This window comes from Pteropus medius, unplaced genomic scaffold (genome assembly GCF_902729225.1).
Source record: "Pteropus medius unplaced genomic scaffold, Ma_sr-lr_union100, whole genome shotgun sequence".
Classification (NCBI taxonomy): Eukaryota; Metazoa; Chordata; class Mammalia; order Chiroptera; family Pteropodidae; genus Pteropus; species Pteropus medius.
The window spans coordinates 6,139,151-6,153,384 of NW_024351729.1; the positions used below are offsets into that span (position 1 = coordinate 6,139,151).

Consider the following 14,234-nt stretch of genomic DNA (forward strand, 5'->3'; position numbering starts at 1 on the left):
TTCATTGCTTGAGTTTATAGTCACTGATTCAAATGACTCAAACTTCAAAATAAAATAAAAAAGAACTGAGGCTATCCCAAAAGGTTTCAATAATCATTAAAAATTATTTATTAAGCATACACATTTAATACGCTGTATCACTGTGTACAATTATTAAAATAATAAATACATTTAATCACCCTAATAAGTTTAGAATTGAATAACATCATTTATAATAATTATAGAACTATTATATAAAAGTGAATTTCTCATGCTTCTTTCAAGGCCTATAAACTTCAGAGAACATGCTTATTTCCCTGAATGGGAGAAAATGTAGCCTTGCTCTTTATGTACATATACATATATCAGTTTTCAAATATTTTAAAATTCTACCACAGAACACATAGAAACTCATGCAAACTGTGGTGTTTACCAAAGTACAAATATTCTAAGCTATATTGTAACTTAAAATATTTAGAACTATACCATCTAAAGATTATTTAACTAAGGACAGGTGAATGGTAATCATGATTTCTATTTTATAATCATTATTGTTTTTACTAATACCAAAGCAGAATTCTTTAGTTTAAATGAAAACTCCTTGATTTCTGGAATGAAGCTATAGAGTCAGAATTTTATAACAAAACTGACTATTATTATATTACCAACCAAACTATGGTAGAAACATCATACTCCATATTAACTGACCAATAGTCTTCCTGACCATCTAGCATACTATATCCTGTTTTCAGAACTAGTTCAGTGCATCATAGTCAAGGGTCACCCTCTAAAGTGAAAAGTAACCTCTCTCCCCAATAGGTCTTGTTCAGAATCAAGTGAAATCTTTCTGGAAAGTGATTATATCCCTTTGAATTATATTCCAACTATCCAGTAAAGGTAAGTAACTTTTTGGCTTTAGTTTTACAAATATGTAAGTAGTTAGAAATAGTTAGGGTCAAGATCATTATGAATAACATGAATGAGATTATTAGCACTTTGGTATAAATAAAACACTGCCTGATAATGGCTCAACGTGACTTTCCTTTTAATTCTGTGGAGGTTACAGTGGTGGGTGTCCCAGTCATTGGACAGAGCAAAGCATTATTTCACTCTGGCCTCCTACATTTGAAGGATAATGTTAAAAATGAAAAAAGGCTTTTGAAAACTTGCTATGTTTCTCTTCTAAACTACTCTAAAATTTAAAACCAAAGCTGATCTAACCATCAGGAAAGAAAAGACAATAGGTCAGTTTTATGAAGGACTATCAAGCTGGCCCTGAATACCAGTGACCAAATTTCAACTCGATCTGATTTCTCAAACCTAAACTCTCAAAACCATAAAGTAAATAAATAGTATTGAATCAGCAAAAGGGGACAAAGCATATTTTGAGCAAACAAATTTGAAAGAAAATATAAACATGACCTCTTTTACTCTGGAGGAGTAAGCTGTATATACCCTTCTGTTCTATTATGGAACATTCCATTCAAGAAACTCTACAAACATTTCCTTTCTCTAACCCCACCTTCTTTACCTTCTTATCTCAGGGATAAGAACTACAATCTGAAATGAATGATCACTAAAGCAGTATCTGGTAGTTCCACAAGTCTTCAAGAATAAAGGAGACCTTTTTAGGCTACCAATACTGTCATATTATTTTCTAAAATGTTCCATTATTTCTGATGACTGGAGACCTTCTACTTCAAGAACTAGTGTTACATACCTCAGCAACATAACAAGGTCTGCATCACTTGAAAGGCGCACCAATCCTGGGGTCCCTTCAGTTCGTATAAATTGGATCTTCTCCCTATTTAAGCAAAGAAACAGCTCACAGCATATGTGGTAGACTTTTGGGACATAACTCAGTACTTTAGGCACCATTTAAAAAAATAACGGTCACAACATTTTTGCGGTACCTATTATGCGGCAGCTACTGTGTGATACCCTAGTAATACACATAGTCCTTGCCTTCAAGGAGAACCTCAGGTGCATCAACATTGCCCAATCCTAATGCTGGGAAAAGATTCTTTTATTGCTTTCATTATTTTGCAGCCCCAGTCCTACTGTAGGTAGTAGTATCATTCAACCAATAAATCTCAGTCTCTGCTTTGAATTAAAGCTTGTTGTGGGCTTGAATCTAAGCAATAGTTTAGACCATTAAGACTGATTCCGTTATTCCAAAAAGTGAGAGTGTAAGGGTATTCATCTCTTTTCCTGAGGGTATACTTCTAAATTATGTGTGATGAGCACATTCCTACTTGGAAGCAGACAGTATCTATGCATTATATACTCAATATAAAAGCATACAGCTGTTTCAAATAACTGAAACTGCGAAACACTTTCAGTTACTACAGCTGGTGAAATAGATTGTGTGATTGTGTGCATACCTATGTATATGAATATATACTTATGTAAACACATATCAGACACAACAATATGAGATATTTCTATCATTATTTTATTATAGATATATGTGATACACGTGTTAACATGTTTTTTTTTGTTTGATAAGTCATGTCATTATTTTCGATTCTTTACATGAATAAAATTTTAATAAAAATTTTCCTAGTTGCTTCCCCCTCATTTACATAATGTTATTTCAAAGCATACCATATTAATTTGTATTCAATGAGAAAAAATAAGAACATAAACTATGGTACTGAAAGCAGTACACTTGATAGGAACATAGGGGCCAACACAAGTAAGCAATTTTTAGTGCTAATGACAAATATTAGGATTCCTATATACTATAAAATAGCAATCTCTGATGTATTTATTTATTTAGATTCAGTTCTTATCTATAAAGCATTTTTATATGATATTTTCTTAAAGTTCCACTGCATTTTAGATTTCCAAATTCTAAATTCTCTGCTTGAAGGCAATGAGGTAGAAAGCAAGATTTAATTGTTGAGATGAAAAATTCCCTAATGCACAGAAAAATCAATTGATTTGTCCTTAGTCACAAAGCTTGCTAGGAAAAGAAAAGAAAACAAAACAAAAACAGAGTTCAGTCCTCAGCTTTTTCTAGCTAGATCCATTTTATACAATACGTTAGCGTATGAAGCAACTAATCTTTGATATTGCCTAAGTTTTTTTCTGTTCTTCATATATATGTATATAAAACAAATGGCAGACACATACGTTAAGGAATTGTTCAGAAAAGAAAGGCCAGCCTCTTTGCTTAAAGTTATTTCAGTTTGAAGGCTTGAACCAAGCAGAACATTTGCCCTGAAGCTTTACAATCACATGTCTGAAGCATATGACGAAAACCAAGGCTCACTATCTGGCGATTGATTTTTCGATAAGAGATATAAAAGCTTTTAAAAAGCTAACCTAAAGAAAAGTTATCCTAGAGAAAAAAAAAAGAGCAATAACTTAACCAAAAAAGTACTCTTATAAGAGTCAGTAACAATATGCTTTGATCTTGAAGAATCAAAAGCTGTCTCCAACAAATACACAGTTTATCTCCTTAGTCTCTCATCACAATGAATCAGGCAAACAGCAAAACCAGAAAACAAACAGGCTGAGCACTCTCCTTCACTTCTTTAAATTGGAGCTACTCAGAGCAGGTGGAGTGATGACAAAGACATCATGCTCTGGACTGTGGCTTGTATGTTTCCTGTGAATAAGAAAAGGATCATAGCTTCCTGAGTCAAAAAGATGACAGGATGAGGAAAGGGAAAGACACCAGAGGAAATATACCAACTGGGCAACTTTTCATCACTTTCCAGATATTAACTCGTAAACAGTGAAGGCAAACGATCTGATTTTTTAGGCAAGAACATACCAGAGGTAGGCTGAGAATAGCTTTCTACCAGGCCAGCTAACTCATCACAATGGCAAGCCATGAGTCATATGCTTCCAGGAACAAGACACTGGAGCACGTCATATGAGGTACATAATACCACTAAGTACTTTCTTATATTAACATTCATTTATTCTTTCAGCAAAGTAGACACTTTCTGAGTGTCTACTATGTGCTATACATAGTATCACATACTGACAATCCAACAGATGGTAATCCAACAGATGACTTCTTTCTCAAAAGGTCATGGCACAGTGGAAGAGAGAAAGTTAGTAGACAATTCTAATATTACATGAAAATATTTAAATTGTTCCATTCACTTACCTGAACTCTGTATAGGCCTTATACCACCCCTATTCTATAAAGTCCTTTCCTAAAGTCTTTTCATGTAGAAACACAGAAGGCATTGGTCAAGAGAACAGATCAAGGCTGAGCACAAGAGAGAAGTTAGCAAATATCCCCAGAAATGTCACCAACCTTTACTGAGAAAGAGAAAGAGAAAAAAACAAACAAACAAAAAAAAAACAAAAAAACAGGAACTACTTCTTGGTTAACAAATATCTATTTGCCTAATAATCTACAGACTAGTATTTCTCAAACTGGTGTCCTTGTCTACTAGAAATCTACAGACATAATCTTGAGTTCTAGGATAATTTAAAATTTTTTCTGTTTTCACTTTGTTGATCAAAATTGCTAACAATTTTGGATAATATGCCTACTGAGGTAGGCATATTTCGGATAATCTAGGTGATATTTATGACTGAATATTACCATATGACTTTAGCTCCCATGTTTGCATTTACAAGACAGTTGGTGCCAAGTGATTAGATATAAACTTTCAAAGTGTCCGTGCCTGGCCCTTAAGTCATTATCAGGACTTTAATGTTAAATAAAGTAACAATAGTCCTTGTCTGCCACTCATGAACAATTCCCTTACCAATTAAAAGCATAAAGGTTTCATTTTGCAGTACTAATTTGCATAATGACAATGATGAAGGATAAGTAATGTATATATAAATTGCCAGAGGCTAAAAAGAAAACAAAATAAAGGGACTTAAAAAAAAAGTAAATTAAGCATTTATACTAAAGAAAGCATAAAAGATGTCATGATTCACTCTAAACAAAAATTTTACAACAGTTTACAAAGAGAAAATTTGGCAGTAGAAATATCACAGAGTACATTTGATATATTTTTTCTTCAGCATTGTATTTGGGGGTGCATTATTCAATGAACTAGTTTGTCAAAACGAATCAGTAGATAATAATAAGCTATTTGTTAAGAAAGAAAAATGATGAGCATGATAATGCCACAGATGCATGTGATAGACCATTAGATGCAAAATCAAACCAATCACATCAAACACAAGTGAAACAAAAAGCATAAATATTTCTTTCCATTGACAATGGTCTCGATATTGGTGATTTGGCTTTTGAGAAACAAAATCTTCTCACATTAATATCATTGATGCAAATATTACTGGTTTTTTAAGTTTTTACTTAAAAAGTCTTTTGGCTTTATAGTTTAGAAAAGCTATAAGGATAAGAAGTTTATGCATATTTTATATTTGTACATCTTTATGTTTCACTAAAACAAAAGTGATTAAAGTCAACATTGTTGATCTGCAATATTTTTTTTTCCTTTTGGAATAGAAAATAACAGATTTTCCTTTTAGAATAGAAAATAACAGGCTTCTAACAAATTTCCGTGAGTTCACTTAGTGTCTGAAATAAACCTAACAAGCTTGAGGATTATTGTTAAAGATACACATGACTGTTATTAGGGGGATATTTGAAAATTACATTAATATATTTACTCAAGTTTATTTTATAAATTTATAGAGTTATAAGGAATCCGTGGCAGTCCTCTAATTTCTTTTTTTACTGCCCTCACCTTAATGAAGAAATTCTATTCAATTTTAGTGGCTTCTAATGAGGGTTAAGATTATATTCAAATAAAATTTTATCATTTGACCTTCTCTACATGGGTATGTTTCCTTCTCTGTGCCCTTCAGCATAAATTCCAGCTCTTCCTCCTTTGGACCTTCTCTCAGGGCCACTCAGTTACAACTTCAGTTCCTTTTAAAACGCGAGTTTCTTGAGGGCGAAGCCCTCTTCTTTCCCCAGTCTATTCAGTGTTTTGAATAAACTATCTTGCTATCACTTCTTGTTGTCGCAGAGAAAAAGAGAATCAGAAAGCTTACATCAGATTATTAACTAAAACAGGACCCATTGAGGGAAGTTCAAAGACAGATAAAGTGGCAATCTTCAAAAGAAAACTCACAACTGTTATAACAAGATGCTTTATAGTGACAACCTCAGGGAAAAGCTGCTGGCTATGGTTGTCCCTCAGATGCCCATAATATTTAGACTTTTGTAACCACTTCCTCCAGGCCACAAAGCACCCCAGAAGATAAACTCTAGCAGAAGATCATTTGAGGACAATGAACATAGTCTCAAGACCGGAATTCCCACAGAAAATACTCTCATCGAAACCAACCAACATTTTAGTGAAGTTAAAGAAGGGCACATGATCATGATCAAAAACAATCAGAAGCAGCAATGCCTCTAAACCACAAAACTCTCTGGATTGCAGATTGTGCGCACACATGGTTCCTGCAGACACAGTGCAGTAAAAGCTGCCTGAGGGCAGTTTTAGAGAAATCCCCATGAATTCTCTAATTGTATAAAATGAAGAAAGAAAAGTTAGCATTGGTCATTCACACTTTTTATTTCAATCAAAGGGTATGGTCTGACTTGAAGGAAAGAGTCAAGCAGTAAAAAGATCAACTTTTCTTTCTACTTCCCATTATATAGGTTAGATTTGGAAATATAGGTCCATTATGGTCATATGATTTTTATGGACACACAGAATTGACATTAATGAGCTATAAGTTTCAGGGAAAAATTTGTTGTAAATAGATATAAATAAGTTCTTTGATTAGAATTTAAAGAGTTACTTAACTCTCTTTGCTGGTTTCCTCATTTCAAAATAAGTATAGTTACAGTACATGCCTCAAAGGATTGTAGAAAGGATTAAATGAATGAATACAAATAAAATACTTAGCATGAAACCTTTTACATGGTAGAATTCAATAATTTTCAGCTATTGAATATATTATTAGATAGGCTTCATAATTACTTATTCCTTTTTCAATAGACAGTATAATTTATTGAAAATAGAGCCAAATTAAATGCCTTATGAACAACTTCCCTGTTTTTGTTGTTGGCAAGTTGTTTTATTCATGCTGTTTACCTTGGTTAATTCCACAAATATTTATTGAATATTTCTATGATATGCAGTAGACAAGATACTGGTCTCTCTATAAAACTGAAATAATGCTATGAATACCAAAGAGATAACACATATGAAGGCTTTACATTTCTCATAATTCAATAGATAATGAAAAACATTATTCTCAATATAGCAAAATTCTATATGAAGCAAAACCAATATGGACTCTAAAAAGGGAGTTTTGTTATTATATACAAAAGAACTTGGTTATAGACATCTTACCTAAGGCATTCTAACAGCTTGAACCCTCAGTCCACCGTTATTCTGAGGAATTAATATCTAGGATATACTAGGAATTAATATCTAGAATATACTGGAAGGTATAACTAGAAGTTATTTTCTTATGAATTATAATATTCTATTATGCACTTGATAATAGGTGTTTTAACTGAAAATATATTCAGGAATTGAAACTATGTTATACCTGCCTGTAGTTTTATTTTAAAATAACTATATATTAAAACAAACAAAAAAATTGGTTGATGTGAAGCAATTAGAATGGATAAGCCAGTTAAACTGCATATAAAGGGAGAGATATGGACATGACAGTGTTTTTAAACAGTGATATAAAATGTAAAGGCAAGAAAAAAAAAACTTAAAGTACTAATTTCTAGAAAATAGTACTATAAAAACCAATATTTTCCTACATTTTGGTAGTCTTATTTAGAAGACTTAAAAATAAAGTCCACCCACAACAGAAGCAAAAACACAAAATACTTTGGGAAAATCTAGACAAGAAACAATGAGTTCCTAAATAAATAAACCAGAAAGTTTTATTGTAACAAATGGAAGGGTTGGATATGTGAAAAAATGTTACAGTTATAAAAGAAAAAAATAGAAAACTATAAATATTTTAATTGTATCTATAGTAGCTTCAAAATAAAAAACAATCACCATCATAATCCCAATGCATTTTAAAAGTTGAGAACATTATTCAAAAATTCATATCAAAACTCAAAAAAATGCTATGTGCTAGAGAAATTTAGCCAAGTTTTCAAAATAAATCGTTATGCTGTCATTTCCTAGATCTAAAATGACATATTAGAATATACAAAGATGTATAAGTTGTATTAAAAAGATAGATTCTGTATGTTTAAATATGTGATTTTGCATAATTTGAAAAGTAGCAACTTGACTTTCAGAATAAATTGTTTTAAGTGTTATCATCAAATCCCAAATATGGGACTTAAGTGCCTATGAAATTGATTGATTTACCACATATTTGTCAAACACTCACTCTATGCAATATAATATGTGATGTCCTATGAAAATTAAAAAGATAAGTAAGATATATACCTTGACTTCATATACCTTGGACTTGATTTGGAATATATGTCTATAAGAATAAATATAGTAGAAAATACAAGATGTTTTTAAACACTTTAAGCACAGATTGTACTATTATGCCATTTCTATTATAAACTATAAAAGTCAGACACATAGGGTACCTGATTCTTAGTACAATGGCACCCTGATGGGTATGCAAGAATGTTTTCTGAAAAATATGTCCCCAAAGAACTGAAAGTAATCATTTATTCAATGGGATGTATAATAGTATCCATTTGTATGTAGGACAATGTATATGAAACAAGGAGATTTTAATTTTAGCTTAGTTAATTTTTCTGAAGACAGTTTCCATGACTATTTAAATACATTGAGAGAGACAAAAAAGAAAAAAATAAGCATTATTAATGTAGGGAGATGCATATTTTGATTGTTTTGTAAGAAAGGCTTCTGATTCACTGACAATTTAGCAATAGATCTAAAAACATGTAAAAAGCAGATTTCATTAAAACTATTTTGTGCTATCATAAATGATAATGCAACATGCACTGTTTTTATGATTTTAGAATGGCTTATTATCCTTTTGAATTTCAGGAAAGCATTGAGGCTTGATTCAGTACTGACATTTTTCTTTGGTCTACATAGAGTCCATTTCTGATGAACTACTATACTTCAGCAGAAGTAAATTTATGCTATTTGACCAAGTAGCCCAGGTGTTAGCTGAGATTAATATTTCCAGTGCAATATTAAATGTAGAAAAATTCACTTGCTAAAAAATGGACAAGAAATAGACAAGAAAGATGACATCTTGCAGAACTCTTTTCTTGATAAATACAACAGAATATAGCAAAAATTAATGCTGAACAGATATACCTAAAATATGACTATTCTTCATGCTAGAAAATGGTTTGCAAATCCTTAATGAACTATTTGTTAGCAAGAAAATACAACTCTGGCGAAATGTTCAGTGGATGAACGAACATGTTTATAAGGTAGGAAATCTTTCACAGTTATATCAGGGAACTATTTTATGGGAAAATGACTTAATAAACACCTGAGTATGATACTTTAAAAGAATTTAAACTAATTTTAGCTATAAGAATTTTTCTTCTGGGCCTTTTTAATCTTAAGTGGATTGACTATCCAGTTAGTATAAGATTCCATGCATGAGAAATATGAAAACAAGATACATATGATAAGTATGTCTAAAACCTATAAACAAACATAAATTAACAGGTCTATTAAAAAAAAGCATGAGTAGCAATCATTCCTTTTACAGAAGCCATAGACTAATAGATGACATGGTGTAAGAATCTATGTTCCTTACAGTCCTATGTAGCAAAATCCCAAACTTCTCATGAGATTTACAAGATTAGTTGTCTGTGAAGATGTTTTAATACACCTTTGGATGTCTTCTGAAATGTTATCTCAATGACACTGGGCCATGGTGTTTTGATTCTCAGTCTTTTCTGCTGAACCTTGAGCCAGAGGCTCAGGTCTCCCTGTAGACTTGGAGCATCGTATACAAGTAAAAGATTTTAGAGCAAAGCTTTCTGTAGGAAACAGCATGAGCACAGCACTGGAAAGCCTTCTTACACAGAAGTTAATCATGGAACTCAGGAGACTCTTTCAGTGTTCTAACTATACCCACAGGCTCACATCGTTCCACTAATTATGATCAATCTTAGGAATAGTGGTTTTGAGAATCAGAGTAATTTATAGGCAAATTACTTTAAACTGAGTCTTTGTGACACAATAAGGTAGAACAGACTAATATAATATTAATTTAAATTTGTTATATGCTGCTTACATAGTACTAAGTGCTTTAAATAAATTATTTCATTTAATCTTCAAAAAGACCCCGCAAGTTAGACATTCCTATGCCCATCTTACAGATAAGGAAACTACAATAACTTTGGAGGGGTTAAATGCTTCATTCAAAGGCATCTGGAAAGTAAATTACAGAGTCAGAATTCAAACTGTCTGACCCTAAACCTGAACTCTTAAGATGTATATTCTACCACTTCCTAAGAGCCATTATTAATGCTGGTCTCCCAGTGAGAGACAGACCAGAACCATCCAATGACTATTACTACGTGGTGTCGATAAATTATTTTATCAGGTGCTTTTAATTATACCTATCTGAATGGTCCATAGGAAAATAATAGTTCCAATCCATATTTCCTGTTATCTAAATGTAGTACAACAAAGATAAAAAATTTGTCATGTTGATTTCAGACATATGAATGAGCAGTGAACAAATTAGGAGAACACTATGAGAGAGGGCCAGGCAGGTTGTAACAAGAAAATGCATAAGGATCAGCAGAAGTAAATTTATGCTATTTGGCCAAGTAGCCCAGGTGTTAGCTGAGATTAATATTTCCAGTGCAATATTAAATGTAGAAAAATTCACTTGCTAAAAAATGGACAAGAAATAGATTAGAAATTTTGAACACCAGGGTTTGTTTTATAAAAGCCAGCTTTTGGAAACTTTAATTTTTTATTTCATAAAATGCTGTATTGTTTCAGAATTTTACAATGGCATGTGCTATTTTTAAAATGAAAAAAAAATAAGAGTATAATTGAGCAATAACATAATTCCAGGGCTTTTAAAACAAGATAATGGAAAGAAATAGAAGGTCATGGTCTGTGTTTGCTTCTTTTCTGGTGAATCCTGAGATATGTATCTATTTGTCTTTTGCAGCTCAGAATTTCTTGACTTCCAAGTTACTAATTTACTATTGACAAAAAAATGGAATGGATCAATTTACCAGAATAAAAAAAGTATCACAGATTACATCCTCATAGCAAGAAAACTTATTTAGGAAGCACTCAAGGAGGCAATCTGCCTGGAGCTCAAAATAATTACCATTAATGCCTGGGAAAAGCAGGACTAGTATAGGGAATAGCTTTAATGGCTGGACCTAATAATCACACAAGAGGCGAAATTCTCAATTCTTAATTCACTTTTATAACACTTAGATTCTTATTCATAAAACCATGCTATACAAATACTGATAGCAAAAATTTTATTGAATTTGTATTCATTACATTCACCTATAAAATATTGTTAAAAGGTTGTTTTTTTAATTAATATATTTGTTTTCAGATAAAATATTAGAACATTTGATTCTAGCTTTTATGTTAATGTCACAGCATACAAAAAGCTTCTTAGTTTGATTACTGTCTTTCAATGAGAACCAATAGTAAGATATAGGAATCCAGTGGAGACACTACCCATTTGATGGAGGTGGTACTGACTTTAGGGTACTGATTTTTCTGAGGAAATAACCTCCTCTAAGGTTAAAAAAAAAAAGAAGACGACTTCTTAGCATTCACATTTGCATAATAGATAAGGTTAGAGGGAGCAGTGATTTAAATATGAGAGCTGGAAGCAAAGCCATATCCCATTGCATGGAAACCACAGCCATTCTGCAGGGAAAGATACATTACTGGAGTCTCAGGAAGAGGAGCTACATATGGATACAAACTAGATAAACTGTTTGTTATCCTCTGGTTTAGGAGGAATCACAAGCATAACAGGAAAAATTCAAAGTAAAGAGGTATACCTATTTGACTTTCCCAAGGGCTAACACTTTTTCTCATCACATTGTGAAGAAAATAAGAAGGGATATTTCTTTAAAATGGCCGTGCTGTGGAAGAGGAAGAATGCACACAGAGCTACTGTGCTACTGAGAAGCGTTGCTCGGGATATGAATATAAGGGTCACAGTTACCTTTGACACACTCAGTAGTTCTATTCCATGCATAAATCTCATGTCAAAAATATCACTGAAACACGAGATTAAAGAACCCCAGCTGGTTCCCTACCCCTGTGTTTGTGGGAATGCTTCTTATAATGTGGTTTTTAACTATTTGAAACAGAATGTTCTCTTAGATAATACAAACTTCCCCATTATGTTGTTATGATAAGTAAAATGCTTAACTACCAAAAGCTTTTCAGAAACTAAAAGTGCACTGTATACACATTCTGTGTAAGAAGAATGGCATTATCTCACCGATTTAAGTTCCTACTTCCCCCTACTTGTCATGACTGCCTATGATTTTTATGGTCAAATTCTGTAATCAGTTTTAGAAAGTATAAATAAAACTTATAAATAAGTTTTGGAATAAGATTGAAATTTATTTCAAAACCTATCAAATAATTTCTTAGCAACTGATTACCATGTGAGATCTTCCTTAGAAGAAAGACTGTGCTTAATTGAGGACACTGGAATCACTAAAAAATAAAAATCTTCAGCAATCTTTAGGAGATTAAAGACTTTTAAGACTCTAAAAAACAGAAAAGAAAGAAAAACAAAACCAAAACTGGAAGCTACCAAATGGAGTCTGCAGCTTTTCCCTCTGTTAGGATCTGTTAAGGTTCTGTCAAGTTGTTAAAGAATAATGATAATGTTGGGTGGCCTGTTCGGGTAGATTAAATCACCTGATTTCTCTGAAAGTGCAGATTTGAAGATATGTTACATTCGTGTAAATAATAATGTGCAGAGCAGAGCAAAAGTGAAAAACTTTGAGTTTCCACTTTCTTGTTCTTTTTTGTGGGGGGTGGGGGTCTTTCAGAAGAACAGATATTGATTAGAAGTGCGTGTATATGCATGTGTGTGTGTGTGTGTGTATTGGGGCTGGAGTTGGTAGAAAAGAGAGAAAATAGAGTTCTCCTTATTTTATGATTAGCGCAAGAGGAGGGATTTTGTTTGTTTGTTTTGTTTTGTGGCCCAGAGTCTCTAATATCTCTCATTAGACAACTGAGGAGCTCATGTCTGCAGTTTTATTAACTGGAAGTTCTTACACAAGATTTTCCTGGGGATCACAAATTACTGAGTGGATGCCGTAACATACAAATATACAAAATGATAACTTGTATCATTTTTATAATTTTTTTGTGATTTAGAATAGAATTCTTACCAAGTTGGTAAAGCACTGAAACTTGAGTTAGATGTTAACTAATGTGAAACTAGGATTTCTGTATAAGCAACTTTTATAGTGTCATACTTGAAATTATATGTAGCTTTAGCCTTTAGAAACTTTAGAAGGTAATGGTAGCTTTAAAGATATGAGAGACTGACAGGGTTGGAGGGTGGGTGAAACAGGTGCAGGGAGGGGGTTAAAAGGTGCAAACGTCCAGTTATAAAATAAATAAGTCATGGGGATGTAATGTACAACATGGTGACTATGGTTATAATACTGTGTTGAAATTTGCTGAGAGCTGATCTTAAAAGTTCTCATCATACAAAAAAGTTCTGTAACTGTGTATGGTCGTGGATGTTAACTGGACTTACTGTGGTGATCATTTTTCAGGATATATAAATATGGAATCATTATGTTGTATACCTAAAACTAATATAATGTTGTATGTCAATTATACCTCATTAAAAAAAGCTGTGAGAGACTGAGAACATCACAAAAAGGATATTCGGTAATTTATTACGTATATATACACACACACGTACATACATACATTCACTATATGAAAAGTGCTATTCTAGATATTTGAGTAGTAAGGAGGAGAAATAATTATGAGTTGAGTAACATCTTTATTTGTAATGAGCTTATAATCTAATTGGAAATGAAGCATAAAGACCTGAAAAGTCTAATTAAAGCAGAAAAGTCACATAACCAAAATAGTAAGAAGGACAACTCAATTTGTTACACGATTAATTATCAAATTAGTGTCTAGACCAGAGCTTATTACACCTGGCTGTGCCACTGAAATTATATGTTTTTTAAAATTTAAATGCTTGAGCTCTGTCCCAGACCTGATTTAAATTTCTGGGCGGTCTGTGGGAGGACAGGGGTTATAAATTCAGAGGCAACAGAGAAGTTGTGGGAGATAAGACCTGGTATTTTGTACTTTATA

At 32.5% G+C, this 14,234-nt stretch overlaps 1 protein-coding gene across 2 annotated transcripts in view; it reads right to left on the reverse strand.

Moving 5' to 3' along the window:
* The window catches only part of HECW2 (HECT, C2 and WW domain containing E3 ubiquitin protein ligase 2), a 318,168-nt gene that overhangs the window by 53,189 nt on the left and 250,745 nt on the right, over window positions 1-14,234 (reverse strand). For both annotated transcript variants that reach the window (XM_039844303.1, XM_039844304.1), the window contains one exon: window positions 1,700-1,783. In XM_039844303.1, coding sequence (XP_039700237.1) covers window positions 1,700-1,783 — 84 coding nt within the window. The remainder of the gene's footprint in view (window positions 1-1,699; window positions 1,784-14,234) is intronic.